The 18,571-nt window shown below is 47.9% G+C and overlaps 1 protein-coding gene across 1 annotated transcript in view; it reads left to right on the forward strand.

The window, feature by feature from the left end:
• Positions 1-18,082, forward strand: part of PSMD1 (proteasome 26S subunit, non-ATPase 1) — a 143,195-nt gene extending 125,113 nt beyond the window's left edge. Inside the window, exons 20-25 of the mRNA XM_081956037.1 lie at positions 5,049-5,218; positions 10,489-10,581; positions 11,659-11,751; positions 15,057-15,203; positions 15,975-16,127; positions 17,864-18,082. Of these exons, the coding sequence (XP_081812163.1) occupies positions 5,049-5,218; positions 10,489-10,581; positions 11,659-11,751; positions 15,057-15,203; positions 15,975-16,121 (650 nt within the window). The 3' untranslated portion in view covers positions 16,122-16,127; positions 17,864-18,082. The remainder of the gene's footprint in view (positions 1-5,048; positions 5,219-10,488; positions 10,582-11,658; positions 11,752-15,056; positions 15,204-15,974; positions 16,128-17,863) is intronic.
• Positions 18,083-18,571: the final 489 nt, after the last annotated feature.

Below are 18,571 nucleotides of genomic sequence, written 5' to 3' on the forward strand. Positions count from 1 at the left end.
AGCATTTTCAGCATGACATAAGGACGCTGCCTGGAGACACTTGACGCGCACTCCCTGCTTTTTCAGAAGAGGGCTTTTGAAAAGGCTTTCTGTGTCTTTCTGTGGCGCTACCTTAGTTCCGTTTCTGAAAAAGGGAGGAAACCAACAGGGGAAAAAATGTTATTTGCTTTATTACATTTAATCGTGCGGGATTGAATTACCGTTACGCTAATGAAATGCAGCGAATAGGATGGTTTCCTGTACGTTGCCCCTCCCCTACTTTGAAACCTCCCCCTTTTGAAGTGATGCTGGGAGGACCCCTCCCAAGGATTTACTATGCTAAGAGACTTAAAATCAGAAGAACTTTTAGTTTTTTTTCTCACCAGGTATCCCTTATTTTGCAAATAATGTGACGTAATAATGATTTTCTAGACTCCTGCTCAGCCTGGCTTCTCTAGGATTCTCGTTTTCCCATGTAAGTGGCCTGAACCCATTCTAGTCCAGAGGTCACCAAGCGGTGGTCCATGAGAAAATTTTGGTGGTCCGCAGAAAAATCTTTGCATTTTTGCATTTTTTATATTGCACTAAATCAGGGATCCTCAAGATACGGCCCCTGGGCAGGATACAGCCTGCCAAAGCAATTATTCCTACTCGCTGACAGGATGGGGTCCTTCAGGCACTTATCTTGGCTGCCTGTTTAGTAGCTCCAGACCCTCCCTGGGAGTCCAGGCGCTTCAGTGAATGGCGCACGAAACCTCCGCCGGGCTCCTCAACAAGCGAGAGTTTGCAGGGGGCCGATCTAGTGTCTGCGCTGGCTACAACACAAACGTTCATTCAGGAGAAGACGCAACGGATGGGAACTAATCAAGGAGAGAAGCAACCTAGAATTAACATTCCTAACAGTGAGGGCAATTAACCAGAGGAACAGCTTGCCACCAGAAGTTGCGGATGCTTCAACACTGGAGGTTTTTTCCCCCAAAAGAGACTGATACGTAGGGTGTGTCAAATTTTTCAACTCTCAATTTCCAAATGTGTGGTGCTTAAGACATTGTGACCTGCCTTGGGGATCGTAAAGATTATTTTGGCTACTTTAATATAATTTTAGATGGGCTTGGTAAGGTAACTATCATAACTTTTTTAAGGTTTTGTTTGTTTCGTAAGCTGCGCAACTCAACCTGCACAGGGTCTCCTGCTTGAGCAGGGGGTTGGACTAGAAGACCTCCAAGGTCCCTTCCAGCTCTATTCTGCTTCATTGGTTGGTTGATTGACTCATTGATTAGAAATAGAAATAGAAATAGAAATTTAATTTGTTAGCCGCACCCTCTCCGCAAGGGACTCGGGGCGGCGTACAATAAAATATACATACATACATATAAACATAAAAATACACACATATACATACATATACATACATGCATGGAGGAGGTAATAATTAAAAATACATTACATTAATAATAATAAAAATTAAATTAGTCATTAAAATACCCCGAAATAATAATACAATTTAAAAAAGGATGGCTTCTCTCATTAGGCTAAACATACCTCACCTGTTATCCCCCAAAATAAGACCCAACCGGAAAATAAGCCCAAGCATGATTTTTCAGGATGCTCATAATATAAGCCCTGCCCCCAAAATAAGTTAAGATTGTCAGCCAGATGGATGCATTAGTACCATATTTTCCCCAAAATAAGACCTAACCAGAAAATAAGCATCTTTTGGAGCAAAGAATAATATAAAACCCAGTCTTATTTTCGGAGGAAACACGGTATCGTGTTTCCCCAAAAATAAGACAGGGTCCTACTTTCTTTTGACTCCCGAAATAAGCGCTTGGCCTTATTTTCGGGGAGGTCTTATTATTTTTGAGGTGCAGGAAGGGGCGAGCGTGGTCACCTCATGGCTGCTGCTGTGTTGCAGTATTTTCAGGGAGGGCTTATTTTTGGGGGAGGGCTTATTTTAGTGCATGCACTCAAAAGCCCAATTGGGCTTATTATCAGGGGAGGTCTTGTTTTCGGGGAAACAGGGTAGTCCCCTTCGCCGTTCATTGTAGGATTTAGCCTCAGTTGCCGTTGACGTCAATTCAGGTGTCAACTCATAAAGTTGCCATGGTAAGGAAATGGGAGCGCATTCCATGCATATTTTCGGCCAGAGTCGGATCTCAGATTACTACAGCAGGCTTGGGAGGGGTGCACCTCATTGGGGAATGTGATTTATGACACAGACTGAGGGGAGGGAAGGAACAGGGGTAAAGTTCAGCTATAATTCAAATGAGGCTCAGATCTGAGTGCAATAAGGCCTTGCCGAAATGGTGCTCCTAATAAATGACTGGTTTTCTTTTGAAACTTGGCTCGAGACTCACGAATCAATTAGGACATCTTTCGGAAACCTGACATCAGGTTTCTGTCCCAAAGACACCCAGATCATCTGCTGATGGTTCCTGTCCTCCTTCAGCACAGTCTCTTCCTTCCTTCCTTCTCCTTCTGTGGGCCAACTCTTTCTGTTCAGCTTCAAGTGGACGGCATGTAGGCAATGCTAGGCAGCGCATGGGTGTGGGTGCGCTGCCTAGCATCAGCTTGACAAGTCCCTGCCATCTCTGCATTTCCCAGAAATTATTGTCGTCGGGGTTGGTTATCTGGCAGGATGAATGCCGCTGCCATGATGCATCGAAGGGGGAAGCAGATCCAAAGACGTCTCCTGGCTGAAGGCATGTGTGTGAGAGTTACACACACACAGACACACACACGCCTCTTAGAAAGGCTCTGTCAGATGCTGGAAGAGTTTGAGGTTGGCCCACAAGAGAACGGAGGAAAAACGGTTGGGAACAATGATTTCTATTTCCAAGAAAGAATAAATCGAGGTGACGAAAAGCCGGTGGGCCTTGTGCAATGCACCGGAAACCCAACGGATGTAGTCCCAGACTTTTACATCACCACACGTACCTACGTGGTAGAGAGAAACACATGTTTCCAATGAAGATGTGTCTTTATACGGGGGTGGGGGGTGGGGGGTTGAAGATGAACTGTTAAAATAGTCATTGCGAGGGAGAGTCCCCCAAGGAATCTGAGTTAGCTGTTCATGGAAAGAGGAAGTTGGACCAGACAGATGTTTGGCCTCTTCCAGGAGTGCAGCTGTTGCATTCCCACAATCCTTTCCAAGGCTACCTCAGTTTTCCAACAGGTAGTAGGGAAGGCTGGGACGCACGTTAGTGATAGACCCAAAGGTGCTTTTTCAGTTGGCAACTGGACTTTCTTGGGTTTTTTTTTTCCTTTTGAAGACGTTTCGCTTCTCCTCCAAGAAGCTTCTTCAGCTCTGATTTGGATGGTGGGGAAGGGAAGGATTGATCCTCCTTGCAGACAGCTGGTCATTTTCATTCCTTTTACGGGGTCATTGAGGCCACTTGGAGGCTTGTCTGTGTCCTCGGGGTCACCTGAGTGGTGCAAATGGTTCCTGTAGTCTGCAATTTTCATCCCGAATTTGTTCAAATACCCTTTGAGAGGTATGAGAGTAGGAATGAATTTCCAGAGGAAAAATTGCAGACTACATTTGCACCACTCAGGTGGCCCCGAGGACACAAATAAACTCCCAAGTGGCCTCAGTGACTCTCTAAAAAGGATGCAAATGACCAGCTGTCTGCAAGGAGTATCAATCCTTCCCTTCCCCACCATTCGGTCAGAGTTGAAGAAGCTTCTAGGATGAGAAGCGAAATGTCTTCAAAAGAAAAACAAAAAAGAAAGCCCAGTTGCCTCCTGAGAAAAAGCGCCTCTGGGACAGCTACGATCTGGATGACCAAGAATCTCTACACACTTTAGGGATAAATTATGTAGACATATCTGCAGTTGATTTAACTGTAACAGAATAACCAAACTGGAAGGGACCTTGGAGGTCCTCTAGTCGGACCCCCCCCCCCCCCCAGTCAAGCAGAGACACTATTCCATTTCAGACACATGGTTGTCCAGTCTCTTCTTAAAAAACCCTCCAGTGATGGAGCTCCTAAAACCTCTGGAGCCAAAATCACTGTAGATCAGTGGTTCTCAACCTTTGGACATCTTAAGCCTGCTCTGTGTGTCACATAATATATGTCGGTACATGCAGAATGATGGATGGATGGATTACAATACAATACAATACAATGGCAGAGTTGGAAGGGACCTTGGAGGTCTTCTAGTCCAACCCCCTGCCTAGGCAGGAAACCCTATACCGTTTCAGACAAATGGCTATCCAACATCTTCTTAAATACTTCCAGTGTTGGGGCATTCACAACTTCTGGAGGCAACTTCTGTTCCACTGATTAATTGTTCTAACTGTCAGGAAATTTCTGTTTCATTCCAGTTGCTTCTCTCCTTGATTAGTTTCCACCCATTGCTTTTTGTCCTTCAGGTGCCTTGGAGAATAGTTTGACTCCCTCTTCTTTGTGGCAACCCCTGAGATATTGGAAGACAGCTATCATGTCTCCCCTAGTCCTTCTTTCTCTTAAACTAGACATACCCAGTTCCTGCAACCGTTCTTCATATGTTTTATCCTCCAATCCCCTAATCCTCTTTCTTGCTCTTTCTAGAGTCTCCGCATCTTTTCTACATCGTGGCGACCAAAACTGGATGCCAGAATCCAAGTGTGATTGATTGATTGTCATGTTTATGTAGTGTATATTTCAGGTGTAGGGATGTGGGTGGCTTAGTGGCTAAGACGCTGAGCTTGTCGATCAGAAAGTTCGGCGGTTCAAATCCCTAGCGCTGCATAACAAAGTGAGCTCCCGTTACTTGTCCCAGCTTCTGCCAACCTAGCTGTTCGAAAGCATGTGAAAATGCAAGTAGAAAAATAGAAACCACCTTTGACCCGGTGAAATTTGAACTGCCATACTTCTGGCAGCCGGCAGTCAGCAGAAGTAGCCTGCAGTACTTCACTCTAACCACCGCGCCACCGTGGCTCTTGATGAATGTCTGGCTCTACGATCCTCCGAAAAAGCATCCGTTCCCACGGTGAAAGAGTTCTCTTATCAAAAATGCCTCAACTGTTGTGATTTCTTTCAGCCCACTTAAATCTTAGCCCTTCTCTTTGTGTGAATCCTCTCCAGGTGGGCACAACGTCACAATTTCTCTGCAGTCAAGGACCGGCCACACACACATGCCTTCGGTGGTCGGCGTCCTGGTCTTCACCCAGTTCTGGTTTTGGTTTCCTCTGTCCCACTTCTTGTCCTTGGCGTTCACTCCGACCTGCGTCATCGGCCTGAACAAGGACCTCAAGGTAAGTGCTGTGGGAATCGAAACGATGTTCTGGAGGCGGAGGTGTTTTTTTCACCTGCCCACCTGGCCAAGGAAACGGCTGGACTGCTTCTCCTTGCGAAAGCACTTAGTCTTATATACCTTGTCAGGGTTCCAATTAGCATCCAAAAGTAAATCAGAGTCCGAGGCAAAGTATTGCTCAAAGTTCCAATTTATGAAGAGAGACACGTTGGCACATCTGGGAAATCCTGAATCTGAAAGCTTCCCGGTTTCCCCCACCCAGTTGAAACTTCATGATCTTGTCTCCACACCCACAAGTCCATCCCATGGTCCAATCTCCCACTGCCATGCTGGCAGCTTCCACCCATCCAGTTCTGGTCAGGTGCAGAGGTGCAGAGAAAAAGGATGACCTTGGTTTTCTATAAAGAATGTTGTTATGGCTACATATCATCTAACTCCGTATCATCTCCCCTCCCATTTTCCCACAATAGAAAATGCATAGTAGAATAATAGAAAGTGTGGCAGGCCAGAGGCCCAAAAGAAAAGATGGCTGCAGGCCTGATATCCTGCTCCATAGTGCTTTTACCACCCTTCTCTAAGCGGTTTAGAGTCAGCAGAGTCACCCCCAACAATTTCTTCATTTTACTGACCTCAGAAGGAGGGAAGGCCGAGTCAACCTTGAGCTGGTGAGATTTGAACTGCCGGACTGCAGCAGGAAGCAGTCCGGGAAATCATATTGTCCTCTCCCTTGAAATGGAAGTTGAATACAGGTAGTCCTCGACTTATGACCGCTATTGAGCCCAACATTTCCCTTGTTTAAGCGAGATGGTTGTTAAGTGAATTTTGCCCCCATTTTACGACCTTTCTTGCCGCGGATGTTAAGTGAATCACTGCAGTTAACAAAGTGAACCTGGCTTCCCCATTGCTTTGCTTGTTGGAAGGTCACAAAAGGGGATCACATAATCCAGGGACACAGCAACCGTCATAACTATGAGTCGGTAGCCAAGCACCTGAATTTCGATCACGTGACTTTGGGAATGCTGCAACAGTCGTAACTGTGAAAAACAGTTATAAGTCACTTTTTCCCCCAGTGCTGTTGTAACTTTGAAAAGTCACTAAATGACCTCTTGTAAATCGAGGATTACCTGTACCTCTTTCCTTCAGTCAATTGTCAGGTGTGACTGACTGACTCATTCTGCAGTCCGTTCTGCGCTTGTCCTCGGAGCTCCTGAAATAAAATTGAAAAGCCCAGTTATTGAGCGGAAGACAAACTGAACTGCGTAATAATGACAAATAACTCATATTAAGCCCACCGGCTCGGATATACGGATGGGGATCAAGCCACTGCCAGTCTCCACTGACCCTGTGATTCATCAGGTAGAGTTGTTGACAGCTGTTCAGGCGTCTCTTTGATATGTTGAGACTTTGGAAAATGTTCAGAGAAGAAGAACAAAGAGGATGAGGGGACTGGAGGCTCAAACATATGAAGAACGGTTGCAGGAACTGGGTATGTCTAGTTCAGTGGTCGGCAAGCCGCGGCTCACGAGCCACAAGCGGCTCTTTACACATTTTAATGCGGCTCTTCTGTGTGCCGGATTATTATCCTCCCTAATCATTGTGGATCGAAAAGAAAAAAGGGAAAGGGGCGCTTGTTTTGAAGCGCTTGCTCCCCTCCCTCCTCTCGGGCACTTCAAAACAAGCGCCCCTTTCCCTTTTTTCTTTTCGACCCACAATGATTAGGGAGGATCCTGAAGTCGGGCGGGGACGAGAAGCAGTTTCTTTTTCTGCCTCCTCGCTTCTCGTCCCCGCCCGACTTCAGAATCCTCCCTAATCATTGTGGGTTGAAAAGAAAAAAGGGAAAGGGATGCTTAAAGGTTCAAACAGTAGAGCAAACGCTTCAGAGGCAACAGTTTTCACGGGGAATTAGAACAGAGAGCCCTGGAGTTTCGCTGCCCACCCGGTCAGACCTCGCTTTCCTCGCATGATTGGCTAATTTGCTACTGCCCGGCTGGCTCCCCGGTTAGATTTTTGCTGGGGGGGGGGGGAGAAGCTCCTTGGCCTCCGTCTCTTTTTCTCCCTCCTCGCTTCTTGGGGCTCCACCAATGGGGGAGCAAGGCCCAGCACCAGGCTTTGGGCTAACACAGGGGTCTGCAAAGTTGGCTGTTTTAAGACTGGTGGACTTCAATTCTCAGAATTCTGGGAGTTGAAGTCCACAAGTCTTCAAGCTGTCAGGTTTGAAGACCCCGGGGGTTTTTTTTCTAAAGGGTTAGGGGTGCAAGGATCTTGTAACTTGACAGCTTTAAGACTTGCGTGCTTCAAATGCCAGAGTTTATTGAAACTAAAAACAGTGTACCATCCTATGTATTTTCGGTTTTAAAAATGTGGCTCTCAAAATAAATTTCAATCGTGGTTTTGGCGAGATTTGGCTCAGTTGAAAAAAAAGGTTGCCCACCACTGGTCTAGTTTAATGAAAAGAAGGACTAGGGGAGACATGATAGCAATCTTCCAATATCTCAGGGGTTGCCACAAAGAAGAGGGAGTCAAGCTATTCTCCAAGGCACCTGAGGGCAGAACAAGAAGCAATGGGTGGAAACTAACCAAGGAGAGAAGCAACCTAGAACTGAGGAGAAACTTCCTGACAGTGAGAACAATTAATCAGTGGAACAGAAGTTGCCTCCAGAAGTTGTGAATGCCCCAACACTGGAAGTCTTTTAAGAAGATGTTGGATAGCCATTTGTCTGGAACGGTATAGGGTTTCCTACCTAGGCAGGGGGTTGGACTAGAAGACCTCCAAGGTCTCTTCCAACTCTGCTATTGTATTGTATTGTAAGATGTTGGATAACCATTTGTCTGAAGTGGTGTAGGGTTTCCTGCCTGGGTGGGGGATTGGACTAGAAGACCTCCAAGGCCCCTTCCAACTCTGTTAAATTATTAATTAAAAAAATATTAATATTTTTAGTATTATATCGATTAGAAACAGGCTGGGATCAGGGATTGGAAATTGTGAGGACTCCCAATCAGTCAGTCAATCAGAACAGAGCTGGAAGGGACCTTGGAGGTCTTCTAGTCCAACCCCCTGCTCAAGCAGGAGATCCTGAGCCTTGGTGGCACAGTGGTTAGAGTGCTGTACTGCAGGCCACTTCGGCTGCCTGCCGGCTGCCTGCAATTTGACAGTTCAAATCTCACCAGGCTCAAGGTTGACTCAGCCTTCCGTACTTCCAGGGTGGGTAAAATGAGGACCCAGATTGTTGGGGGGCAAGAGGCTGACTCTAAAACGCTTAAGAGTAGGACTATAAAGCTTCCTTCCTTCCTCCCTTCCTTCCTTCCTTCCTTCCTTCCTTCCTTCCTTCCTTCCTTCCTTCCTTCCTTCCGTGATGGTGTAGTGGTTAGGATGAATCATTGCAGTTAATTCTGCCCACAGCCAGGAGTGTGATCCTGACCAGCTCAAGGTTGACTCATCCTTCCATCCTTCCAAGATCGATAAAATGAGGACCCAGATTGTTGGTGGACAAGAGGCTGACTCTGTAGACCACTTAGAGAAGCACTGTGAAGCGGTATATAAGTCTAAGTGCTATTGCTATACTGTTTCAGACAAAGGGCTCTCCAGTCTTTTCTTAAAAACCTCCAGTGATGGAGCACCCACACTTCTGGTGGCAAGCTGTTCCACTGGTTAATTGTCCTCCCTGTCAGGAAACGTCTCCTTTGTTCTACTGTTGCTTCTCTCCTTGATTAGTTTCCACCCATTGCTTCTTGTCCTACCTTCAGGTGCCTTGGAGAATAGTTTGACTCCCTCTTCTTTGTGGCAACCCCTGAGATATTGGAAGATGCTATCATGTCTCCCCTAGTCCTTCTTTCTCTTAAGCTAAACATACCTAGTTCCTGCAGCCGTTCTTCATATGTTTTAGTATCCAGGCCTTTGATCATCTTAGCTGCTTTTCTCTGCACTTTTTCCAAAGCCCCAACATTCTTTTTTGTAAGACATTTAGAAAAGACAGGCAAGGACCCCTTCGGAGTTGCAGTCCAATCCCAGCATGCAAACAGTTTGCCGTCCTCAGAAAATATTCTGCTTTATGTGTGTTGTTTTATTGAGGGGTGACCTCCCCCCCTTCCCCAAAAAGGAAGTCTTAGCTGACAAGTCCTCAGCTGTGCCAGATTCGGAGGGACAAGCTTCTGCCCAGCGTGCCGACCTTTGGTCTTTTAAAAACCAAAGCCAAATAAAGCCCGTTTTTGTTCTGCGCTGGGCAATCGCCTGTTTCCCTGAGCCGAGTCTGAGGCTAACTTAAGCTGCCCTGCAGGAGTTAAAGGACCCTAAGTGTCTCCCCCGCCCTCCCTGGTTGCAGCCCTCGGGCAAATGGAAAAGAAGCTTCAAAGCAACAGCCGGTGAAAATAAGGTTCATCCCTGCATCTTGTGACCAGCGGGAGCAGGGGTGGGCAGCTTTGGCCACTCGATGGCAGGTGGACTTCAACTCCCAGAATCCCTGAGCCAAGCAGCCCCTCCACAAGGGAAGCATCATGGCTTCCCTTTGGCTTGCTCTCTGGATTTTGTCTTCAGGCTCTGAAATTGTGCCTCCCTTCCTCATTTCCATCTTCTCCTCCCTTCTTTACTTTCTCCCTCCCATCCTCCCTCTCTCTTCTTTCCTCTCTCTCTGCTTGCTTCCTTCTTTCCTTCCCTCCCTTCATTTCCTCCTTCCTTTCTTCCCTCCCTCCCTTGTTTCTTCCCTCCCTCTTCCTCTCTCATTTCCTTCCTCCCTGCTTCCTTGCTTCTTTCCTTCCTTCCCTCCCTCCATTCCTTCCTTCCCTCCCTCCCTTCATTTCCTCCTTCCTTTCTTCCCTCCCTCCCCCCTCCCTTGTTTCTTCCCTCCCTCTTCTTCTCTCATTTCCTTCCTCTCTGCTTCCTTGCTTGCTTGCTTCCTTCCCTCCATTCCTTCCTTCTTTCCCTCCCTTTCTTTCTTTCTTTCTTTCTTTTTACTTTCTTCTTTCTTTCCTTCCCTGCCTTCATTTCCTCCTTCCCTCCCTTTCTCTCTTCTCTCCCTTCCTGCCTCCTCCCTCCCTCCCTCTTTTTCTCTCATTCCTTCCCTCCCTACTTGCTTGCTTCTTTCCTCCTCCCTTCCTCCTTCCCTCCCATCTTCCCTCTTTCTTTCCTTCCTTCTTCCTTTCTTCCCTCCCTCCCTCCATTCCTTCTCTCTTTCCACCTATCCTCCCTCCCTCCCTTCTTTGCTACCTCCCTCCCTCCTTTCTTTATTTCTTTTCTCCCTCCCTCCCATGCTTCCTTCTTTCCTTCCTTTTTTTCAGATGCCGAAAGTGCAGTACCGGTCTAACGTCAAGCCTTCCACATTCGCCTACCCAGCCCCCTTGGAAGTGCCAAAGGAGAAGGAGAAGGAAAAGGTTCGTCGCATCTCCCATCAGGGGCTTCCCCTGGGCATCCGGGTCCCTGCCTTTATTTTATTATTTATTTATTACTTGAACTTATTAGTCGCCCCCTCTCCCCACAGGGACTCGGGGCGACGTACAAATGTATTATATAGCGTACAGAGGAGGTAAGAATAAATAAATAAGTTACAATACCTAAAAAAGTTAAAACCCCAGTGAAATTAACCCTTAAAAACTAGAATTACCAATTAAAAATGCCCTGGGCTGGAGAGGTTGTAGTATTATGCCAGGTCAGCTAGTCGAAACAGGTAGGTTTTCAGCTTCATACGGAAGGAGCGAAGGTCGGTTGTTGTCCTGATGTCTGGGGGGAGGTCATTCCAAAGGGTGGGGCCCACTACAGAGAAGGCCCTACTCCTGGGCGTCGCCCTCTGGCACTCTCTGGAGGACGGCACCCGGAGTAGTCCCTCTCTGTGTGAGTGGACGGGTCGCAGGGATGTATGGGGCAGGACGCGATCCCGCAGGTAACTAGGCCCTGTGCCATGGAGCCTCCCTAACCATCGATAACCACGCCAGATAGATAGACGGATTTTTTTTTCTTTTAATTGATTACATTCATTAATTAATGACATTAAACCTGGGTGGGTGGATGGATGACGGACAGGCAGTATGCCTATGGCAGTATTTCTCAACCTTGGTGGCTTTAAGTCCTGTGGACTTCAACTCCCAGAATTCCCCAGCCATAGGGGAATTGTTGAAGTCCACAGGACTTAAAGTCACCAAGATTGAGAAACACTGCTCTGTGGGGACCACCAAGTGCTTCGGTCTTTCTATAGCAAAGAAGCCAAAATCCCGAATTTGTTGACTTCCTCTACAAAATTGACCTTCCTTCTTTGTAAACTCGATGTAAAAGCGATGCCAGGGCCTGTCTCTTTCTGGCCAAATCTTCCCATCTAATTGCACTCCCAGACCCATCACCCCCCCCCTTTTTGCCTTTCTCTGAGCTTTGGATAATCCGTATGAGGGAGGCCCAGAGTAGATTTCCCTCCTCTAACCCTCCCCTGTTTTCCCTTCCTCCTCGCTTGCAACGGTCAGGTTTCCACCGCCGTGTTGTCCATCACTGCAAAAGCCAAGAAAAAAGAGAAGGAGAAAGAAAAAGAGAAGAAAGAAGAGGAGAAAATGGAAGTGGTGAGTCGACTTGTCTCGGCTGGTTTGGAATCGGGAGGAGGCAGCTCTGATTTCTCGATGTCGGGAAAAAAATAATTCCCGGGAATTGTAGAGACAAGAAGTCAAAAGAGGAAGATTTTGGGAGTTCATTCAGGTTTCCCAGAATTTAAAAATTGTAGAGACAAGAAGTCAAAAGAGGAAGATTTTGGGAGTTCATTCAGGTTTCCCAGAATTAAAAAAAATATCTTCTCTCAAAATACAGACCGTCCTCGACTTACGACCACAATTGAGCCCAAAATTTATGTTGCTCAGCAAGACCTTGGTGAAGGGAGCTTTGTCCCGTTTTGCGACCTTTCTAACACAGCAATTAAGTGAATCCCTGCCATTGTTAATAACCCGGTTGTTAAGTGAATCCGGCTTCCCCCGTTGACTTTGCTCGTCCGAAAGTCGCAAGTGGGGACCACGTGACCCCGGGACACTGCAGCCGTCATAAATGGTGTGAGTCTGTTGCCAAGCGTCTGAATTTGGACAGTGTGAACCTGAGGGTCGTAAGTGTGAAAAACAGTTGTAACTTTGCCGTTGTAACTTTGAACGGTCAGTAAACGAACGGTTGTAAGTTGAGGACTGCTGGTATAGAAGAAGAATCTGAAAGAGTATCTGTAGCACCTTTTCTGACTCATCACCCGTGGAAATTCAGCACGAGAGAAAATATATATATAGTATATATTTATATACATATAGTACATAGTGTATGTATATAGATAGATAGATGATAGATAGATAGATGATAGATAGATAGATAGATGATAGATAGATAGATAGATAGATAGATAGATAGATAGATAGATGATAGAGAGAGAGAGAGAGAATATACAGAGCATATAGAGAGAGAGCATCTAGCTAGCTATATGTTTTCGTAGATTTTCTGGGGGGAGGTATGCTGGTCTTGTTGTATTCGGGTCTTTTCCTGTGTAAGATTGAGATTCTCTTGGCAACGTTTCGGCGAGGTTCCATTCGCCATCTTCAGGCTGGTGTTTTCAGCTTCGTGCTTGTGCGAGTAAGGCGTGGTCGGAGCTGCTGTCTCTCTATAAATGTTGGTGAGGTGTGTGTGGAGTGCTGGCTTTGTTGCTGTAAGTGGGTTGATTGGCTGTGTAGTTGCATCCTGATTGGTAGATGGAGTTGATGTTTGTAGATTGCTGGGCTGTTTCGTATCATCCTGTGTGGCTGAGGTGCTGGCTGTGTGTCCGTTGTTGTTCGTGTTGTAACGGCCTGGGTGGTGGGTGGGGCTCGTTGGTTGACTAGGGCTGGTTTCCAGATGTCTGGTAGGCGGGAGGTATCGTCACATTTATTCATGTTGTGGGGGTGTTATGAATAAACATGACGATACCTCCCGCATGTATATGTGTGTGTGTGTATACATTTGTAGGTGTGTATATATTTTGTAGGTGTGTATATGTGTGTGTGTGCATGTGTGTGTATATAATGTATGTATATGTGTATATACATTGTTGTCTCTGTGTGTATTTTATGTATATGTATGTGTGTATTTGTGTGTGTATATAAAATGTATGTATATACATTTGTGTATGTATTGTATGTATATGTGTGTGTGAATGTGTGTGTGTATATATATATATATATATATAAAATGCATCTCCATGTGTATGTGTATAAAATGTATATATATATATGTGTGTGTATACACACACACACACACACACACACACACACAGAGTGAGAGAGAGAGAGAGAGAGTCTATGTAGGAAACCTATATAATATCTCTTTGCTGAATAGTAGGGCTGTATCCAGCCGTTGTGGCAAGGCCTTAAATTAGGATGGGACATTTTCCGGGAGGATCAGGCCATAAATGGCTACGACTTTTGTGGCAGCTTTTGAGGCTGTCCAGATGTGGGAGCGGAGCAGGCCTCACAAGGAAACCGAGGACGGGGGGGGGGGGAGACCCAGAAGTTTCCACACCTGCCCGTTTCCCCCCATCCTTTCCGTTTACATCTCAAGGAGGAGCCAAAAACATAGATAGTCCTCGACTTACAACACTTTGTTTCGTGACCGTTCAAAGTTACAACGGCACTCAAAAAAGGGACTTGTGGCCGTTTCCCCACACTTACGACCGCTGCAGCAATCCCCACAGGGTCACGCGATCAGAATTCAGAGCCTTGGCACTGACTCGCAATTATGACACAGTTGCAGTGTTCCTGGGGTCATGGGATGCAACCTCCTCACAAGCAAAGAGTCTGGGGAAGCCAGATTCACTTAACGACCGTGCTCTTAACTGAACAACATGCAGTGCTTGGCTTAGCAACTGTGGCAAGAAAGCTCGGCAAAACTCACTTAGCAAATGTCTCGCTTAGCAGCCAAACTGTTGGGCTGGATTGTGAGCGCAAGTCGAGGATTGCTTGTGTAAATTGTCCGTGCGAGGGATCTCGGTTGCACCTCCTCCCCCAGTCTGTGGGGCCCAAAATTTTGGGCACCCCTGCTTTAGCCCGTTGGCGGGTTTCAGCGTCCGTTGGCACAAGTGGTGCAATTGTCCCATCTCAACTTGATTCAGAGGGCAGATTCGATGAGCTTTTCGTACTTACATCACGTCTGTAAGCCGAGAATAAAAATTTTCAGCTTTTGAAGGCATCCCTGGGGGCTCACTCTGAACGGCTGGTAGAGAATACCAACCGGGGATAGAGTTCATAGCAAGGACTGATTATTAGGAAAAGGTTCCCCTCGCACACCTGTGCTAGTTGTTCCCGACTCTAGGGGGTGGTATTAATCTCAGTTTCAAAGCCGAAGAGCCAGCGCTGTCCAAAGACGTCTCCGTGGTCGTGTGGCCGGCATGACTCAATGCCAAAGGCGCATGAAACACTGTTCCCTTCCCACCAAAGGTGGTCCCTTCGGGGAGAGGGGGCGGTCTATAAATTCAATAAAATTCAAATTCAAATTCTACTTGCATTTTTTACGTGCTTTGGAACTGCCAAGTTGGCAGAAGCTGGGACAAATAATGGGAGCTTACTCCATTACGCTGCACTAGGGATTCGAACCGCCCACCTTTCTCATCGACAAGCTCAGTGTCTGAGCCACTGAGTCACCGCGCCCCTATTATTAAACCACTGATTGTTTAACTACGGGATTTTACATTTTGGGCTCTGCAGAATCTCGGTTTCCTGACGTAAGAAAAGCAAACCCGTGTTTGCTAAGACTCTGTTTTTGTTTAATTGCTAAATTCGCCTGTTTTCGAAGTGTTGAAGCCCACTTCAACAGGGCGTTGCTGTTTCCTCCATTCCCCGTCCGTTGAAGCTTTTCTCACATCCGCAAACAGGAAGAAGCGGAGAAGAAGGACGAGAAGGAGAAGAAGAAGGAGCCCGAACCTTCTTTCCAGATCCTGGACAATCCAGCCCGGGTGATGCCGGCCCAGCTGAAGGTGCTCACCATGCCAGAGAGCTGCCGATACCAGCCTTTCAAGACGGTGAGTTATCATTATCTACCTACCTGCCTACCATCCATCCATCCATCTGTCCACCCATCCACCTATCTGTCCACCTACCTATCGATCTATCTGTCTATCTTATCTACCTACCTACCTACCTACCATCCATCTGTCAGTCTGTCTGCCTCTCCATCCATCCATCAATCCATATAAGTCTAAGTGCTATTGCCCTTCCTTCCTTCCTCCCTCCCTCCCTCCCTCCCTCCCTCCTTCCCTCCCTCCCTCCCTCCCTTGATGGCCCAGTAGTTAGGATGCAGCATTGCAAGCTAATTCTGCTCACTGCCAGGAGTTCAATTCTGACCGGCTCAAGGATGACTCAGCCGTCCGTCCTTCAGAGGTGGGTAAAATGAGGACCCAGATTGTTTGGGGGCAAGAGGCTGACTCTTTAACCGCTTAGAGAGGGCTGGAAAGCACTTTGAAGCCCTATATAAGTCTAGCTGCGATTGCTATTCCTTCCTTCCTTCCTTTCCCTTCCCTTCCCTTTCGTTTCCTTTCCTTTCATTTCCTTTCCGTTTCCTTTCCTTGGTTTAAGTGCATTATTGCAGGCTGAATCTGCCCGCAGCCAGCAAGTTCGATCCTGATCAGCTGAAGGTTGAAGCCTTCCATCCTTCCGAGGTGGGTAAAATGAGGACCCAGATTGTTGGGGGGACAAGAGGCTGACTCTGTAAACCGCTTAGAGAGGGCTGTAAAAGCACTACGAAGCGGTATATAAGTCTTAAGGGCAGTCGCTGTGTGCTTTTGTTCCCTTAGCTTTCCATTGGGGGCATCATCGTCTTGCGAGACACCAGCGAGGACACGGAAGAGCTGGTGGAGCCCGTGGCAGCCCACGGCCCCAAGATAGAAGAGGAGGAGCAAGAACCGGAGCCCCCCGAACCTTTCGAGTATATCGACGACTAGGGTGAGGTGGGTGTCAATTCGCTTCCACCACCCAAGGCCAACATTTTAATCCAGCTGGAAAAATGACCCTGGGAGAATTATAGGGTCTTTTCTCAGCTGGGCAGGAAATTCGGTGGCGTCAACATGGGTGTGGTCAAACGCCGTGGCAGTGATCAGGTGCCCAGGCAATTGGTTCTTTGGGATCCTTAGACTGGGGAGGGGCAAAGCACAAGGCCCGTGGGCCGGATTTGGCCCGAGGTGTGCTTAAATTTGGCCCGCGGGCCAGCCTGGAAATATTGAGGGGCTGGCCCAAGGTACCTCTGCCAGCCAAATTGTGCCATGTTTTGCCCCTTTTCTGCCTCCCCAGCCTCTTGCAACACTCTGCCAGCCAAAAATGGGCTGCCTGGGGGTCTTGGGAGGTTTTGGCTGGCTGGGTGATGCAGGAGGCCATTCAAGGCAAAAACGGAGCAACCCCCCCCCCACTCCCTGTTTTGGCCGGCAGGGTGTTGCAGGAGGCATCCATCCCGTGTCCCTCTCCCCCCCCCCCGCAACTCCCCTGGCCGGCCCCCGGAGGATGCTGATCTGGCACCCCTGTCTTAGACAATAAGCGTAGGAATCTGTGACCTTGGTGGTTTTCTTGCAAACATTTTGTGACCCAACTGCGGAACATCATCAGTGCTAGAACGGAAGTGGGTGGGTGGAGTGAAAGAGAAGAGGAGGAGGAGAGAGGGAGGGGTATTTGGTGCTCTCAGAGCTTGCTTGTTTTCTTGCAGACGTTTCATTACCCAACTAGGTAACGTCCTCAGTGCTAGGAGGAAGTGATTGTGTGGAGTAAAGGATAAGGAGAAAGGGAGGAGCAGGAGGAGGAGGAGGAGGAGGGGAACATCCTCAGTGCTAGAACGGAAGTGGGTGGGTGGAGTGAAGGAAGACGAGGACCATGGGTCCTTGGTCTTCTCTTGAGCTTGGTTCTTATTTTCTTGCAGACATTTTCATTGCCCAACTAGATAACGTCATCAGGGCTAGAAGAGAGGTGGGCATGCCGGGGGAAGGTAGAAGAGGAGGAGGAGGAGGGGAACTGGGGGTTCCTTTGAGCTGTCTGAGCTTGGGGGTTTTCTTGCAAACCTTTCAGTAACATCACCAGGGCTAGAAGGACGTGGTTGGGTGGAGTGAAGGAGAAGGAGAAGAGGAGGGAGGGAGGGAGGGATCGATCCTTGGTGCTCTATGCGCTTGCAGACGTTCCATTACCCAACTTGGTGATCTCATCAATGCCAGAAGGTAGTGGGATTTGTGAAAGGGAGAAAGAGGAGGAGGAGGAGGAGGAGGAGGAGGAAGAGGAGGAGGAGAAGGAGGAGGAGGAGGAGGGAAAAGGACTGTGGAGTCCTTGGTGCTCTCCGAGATTGGTTGTTTTCTTGCAGACGTCTCATTAGCCAACTAGGTAACGTCATCAGTGCGAGAAGGGAGAAGGTTTGAGGAGAAGAGGGGAAGGAGGAGGAGGACTGTGGGGCCCTTGGTGCTCTCTGAGATTGGTTGTTTTCCTGCAGACGTTTCATGACCCAACTAGGAAACATCATCAGTGCCAGAGGAAAACTAGGGTGTAGATGGTTTGTGTAAAGGTTAGACCGTCACTCCGGCCATTCCCCCGCGAAGGAGCCCAACCACTGGGCTGCCCTTTCTCCGCCCTTCGGAGGAAGCAAGGCCATCCCTGTGGCTGGTCTTTGCCAGAAGCTCACCCTGGCTCCTTCCCTTTCTCCTTCCTCCCCCAGGCGGGCAGCCTTCGACGGAGTTCGGCACAAGGTCGGGATGTCCAGAGGCCCCCCGGGGAGGAAGCTCCTGCAGCACCAGCCGCAGCTCAGCGCATGTCCCAACCGAGGCTTCTCTTGCTGGGCGTTCCACCGACGACGGAGAACGGCCGTTTCTCTCTTTAGCGTACACATTTACAAAAAAACCGGTTTTCGAAATAAATTAATAATAAAAAAAAAGTCTGGCAGGTTTCCCCCCCACCCCCCACCCCCTCTTCGCATGATTCGGAGCGAGACGGCCAGCTTGGACAGGACTTTGAAGAAGCCGCGTTTGGTTAGTAAATTCTGCGCCTGCGGTCACGTTCTTGGCACAATTGGAGAATGTGGGGCTGTGAGACGCCCTTTTCTGTTGTGAGATGCAGATTGTTCTGAGCCTTCCTTAAAAAGCACGAAGCAGAGTCTGGGTCTCAGCAAACCCCCTTTTACTTACACGACTCTGAATTCCTTTCACTCGCAGTCAGCAAGGCTTTGCAAAGAGTCTTTCCGAGGAATATTCATCCACACGCACCTTATCTCGCTTGGAGAGCTGCCAGATAGCTAGTTTCCAAACACAGGGCAAGGCAAAACTTGGCACAGGGTCTCTTATAGTCACAAAAAGAAGTTTCCACTCTTGACACGACCGAAGGAACAAATTGTTTCCTGCAAAAGCCCCCTCCCCTTTCGCCCCTCTTT

Source organism: Natrix helvetica (genome assembly GCF_964273705.1).
Source record: "Natrix helvetica genome assembly, chromosome: 5".
In the NCBI taxonomy this organism is placed as follows: Eukaryota; Metazoa; Chordata; class Lepidosauria; order Squamata; family Natricidae; genus Natrix; species Natrix helvetica.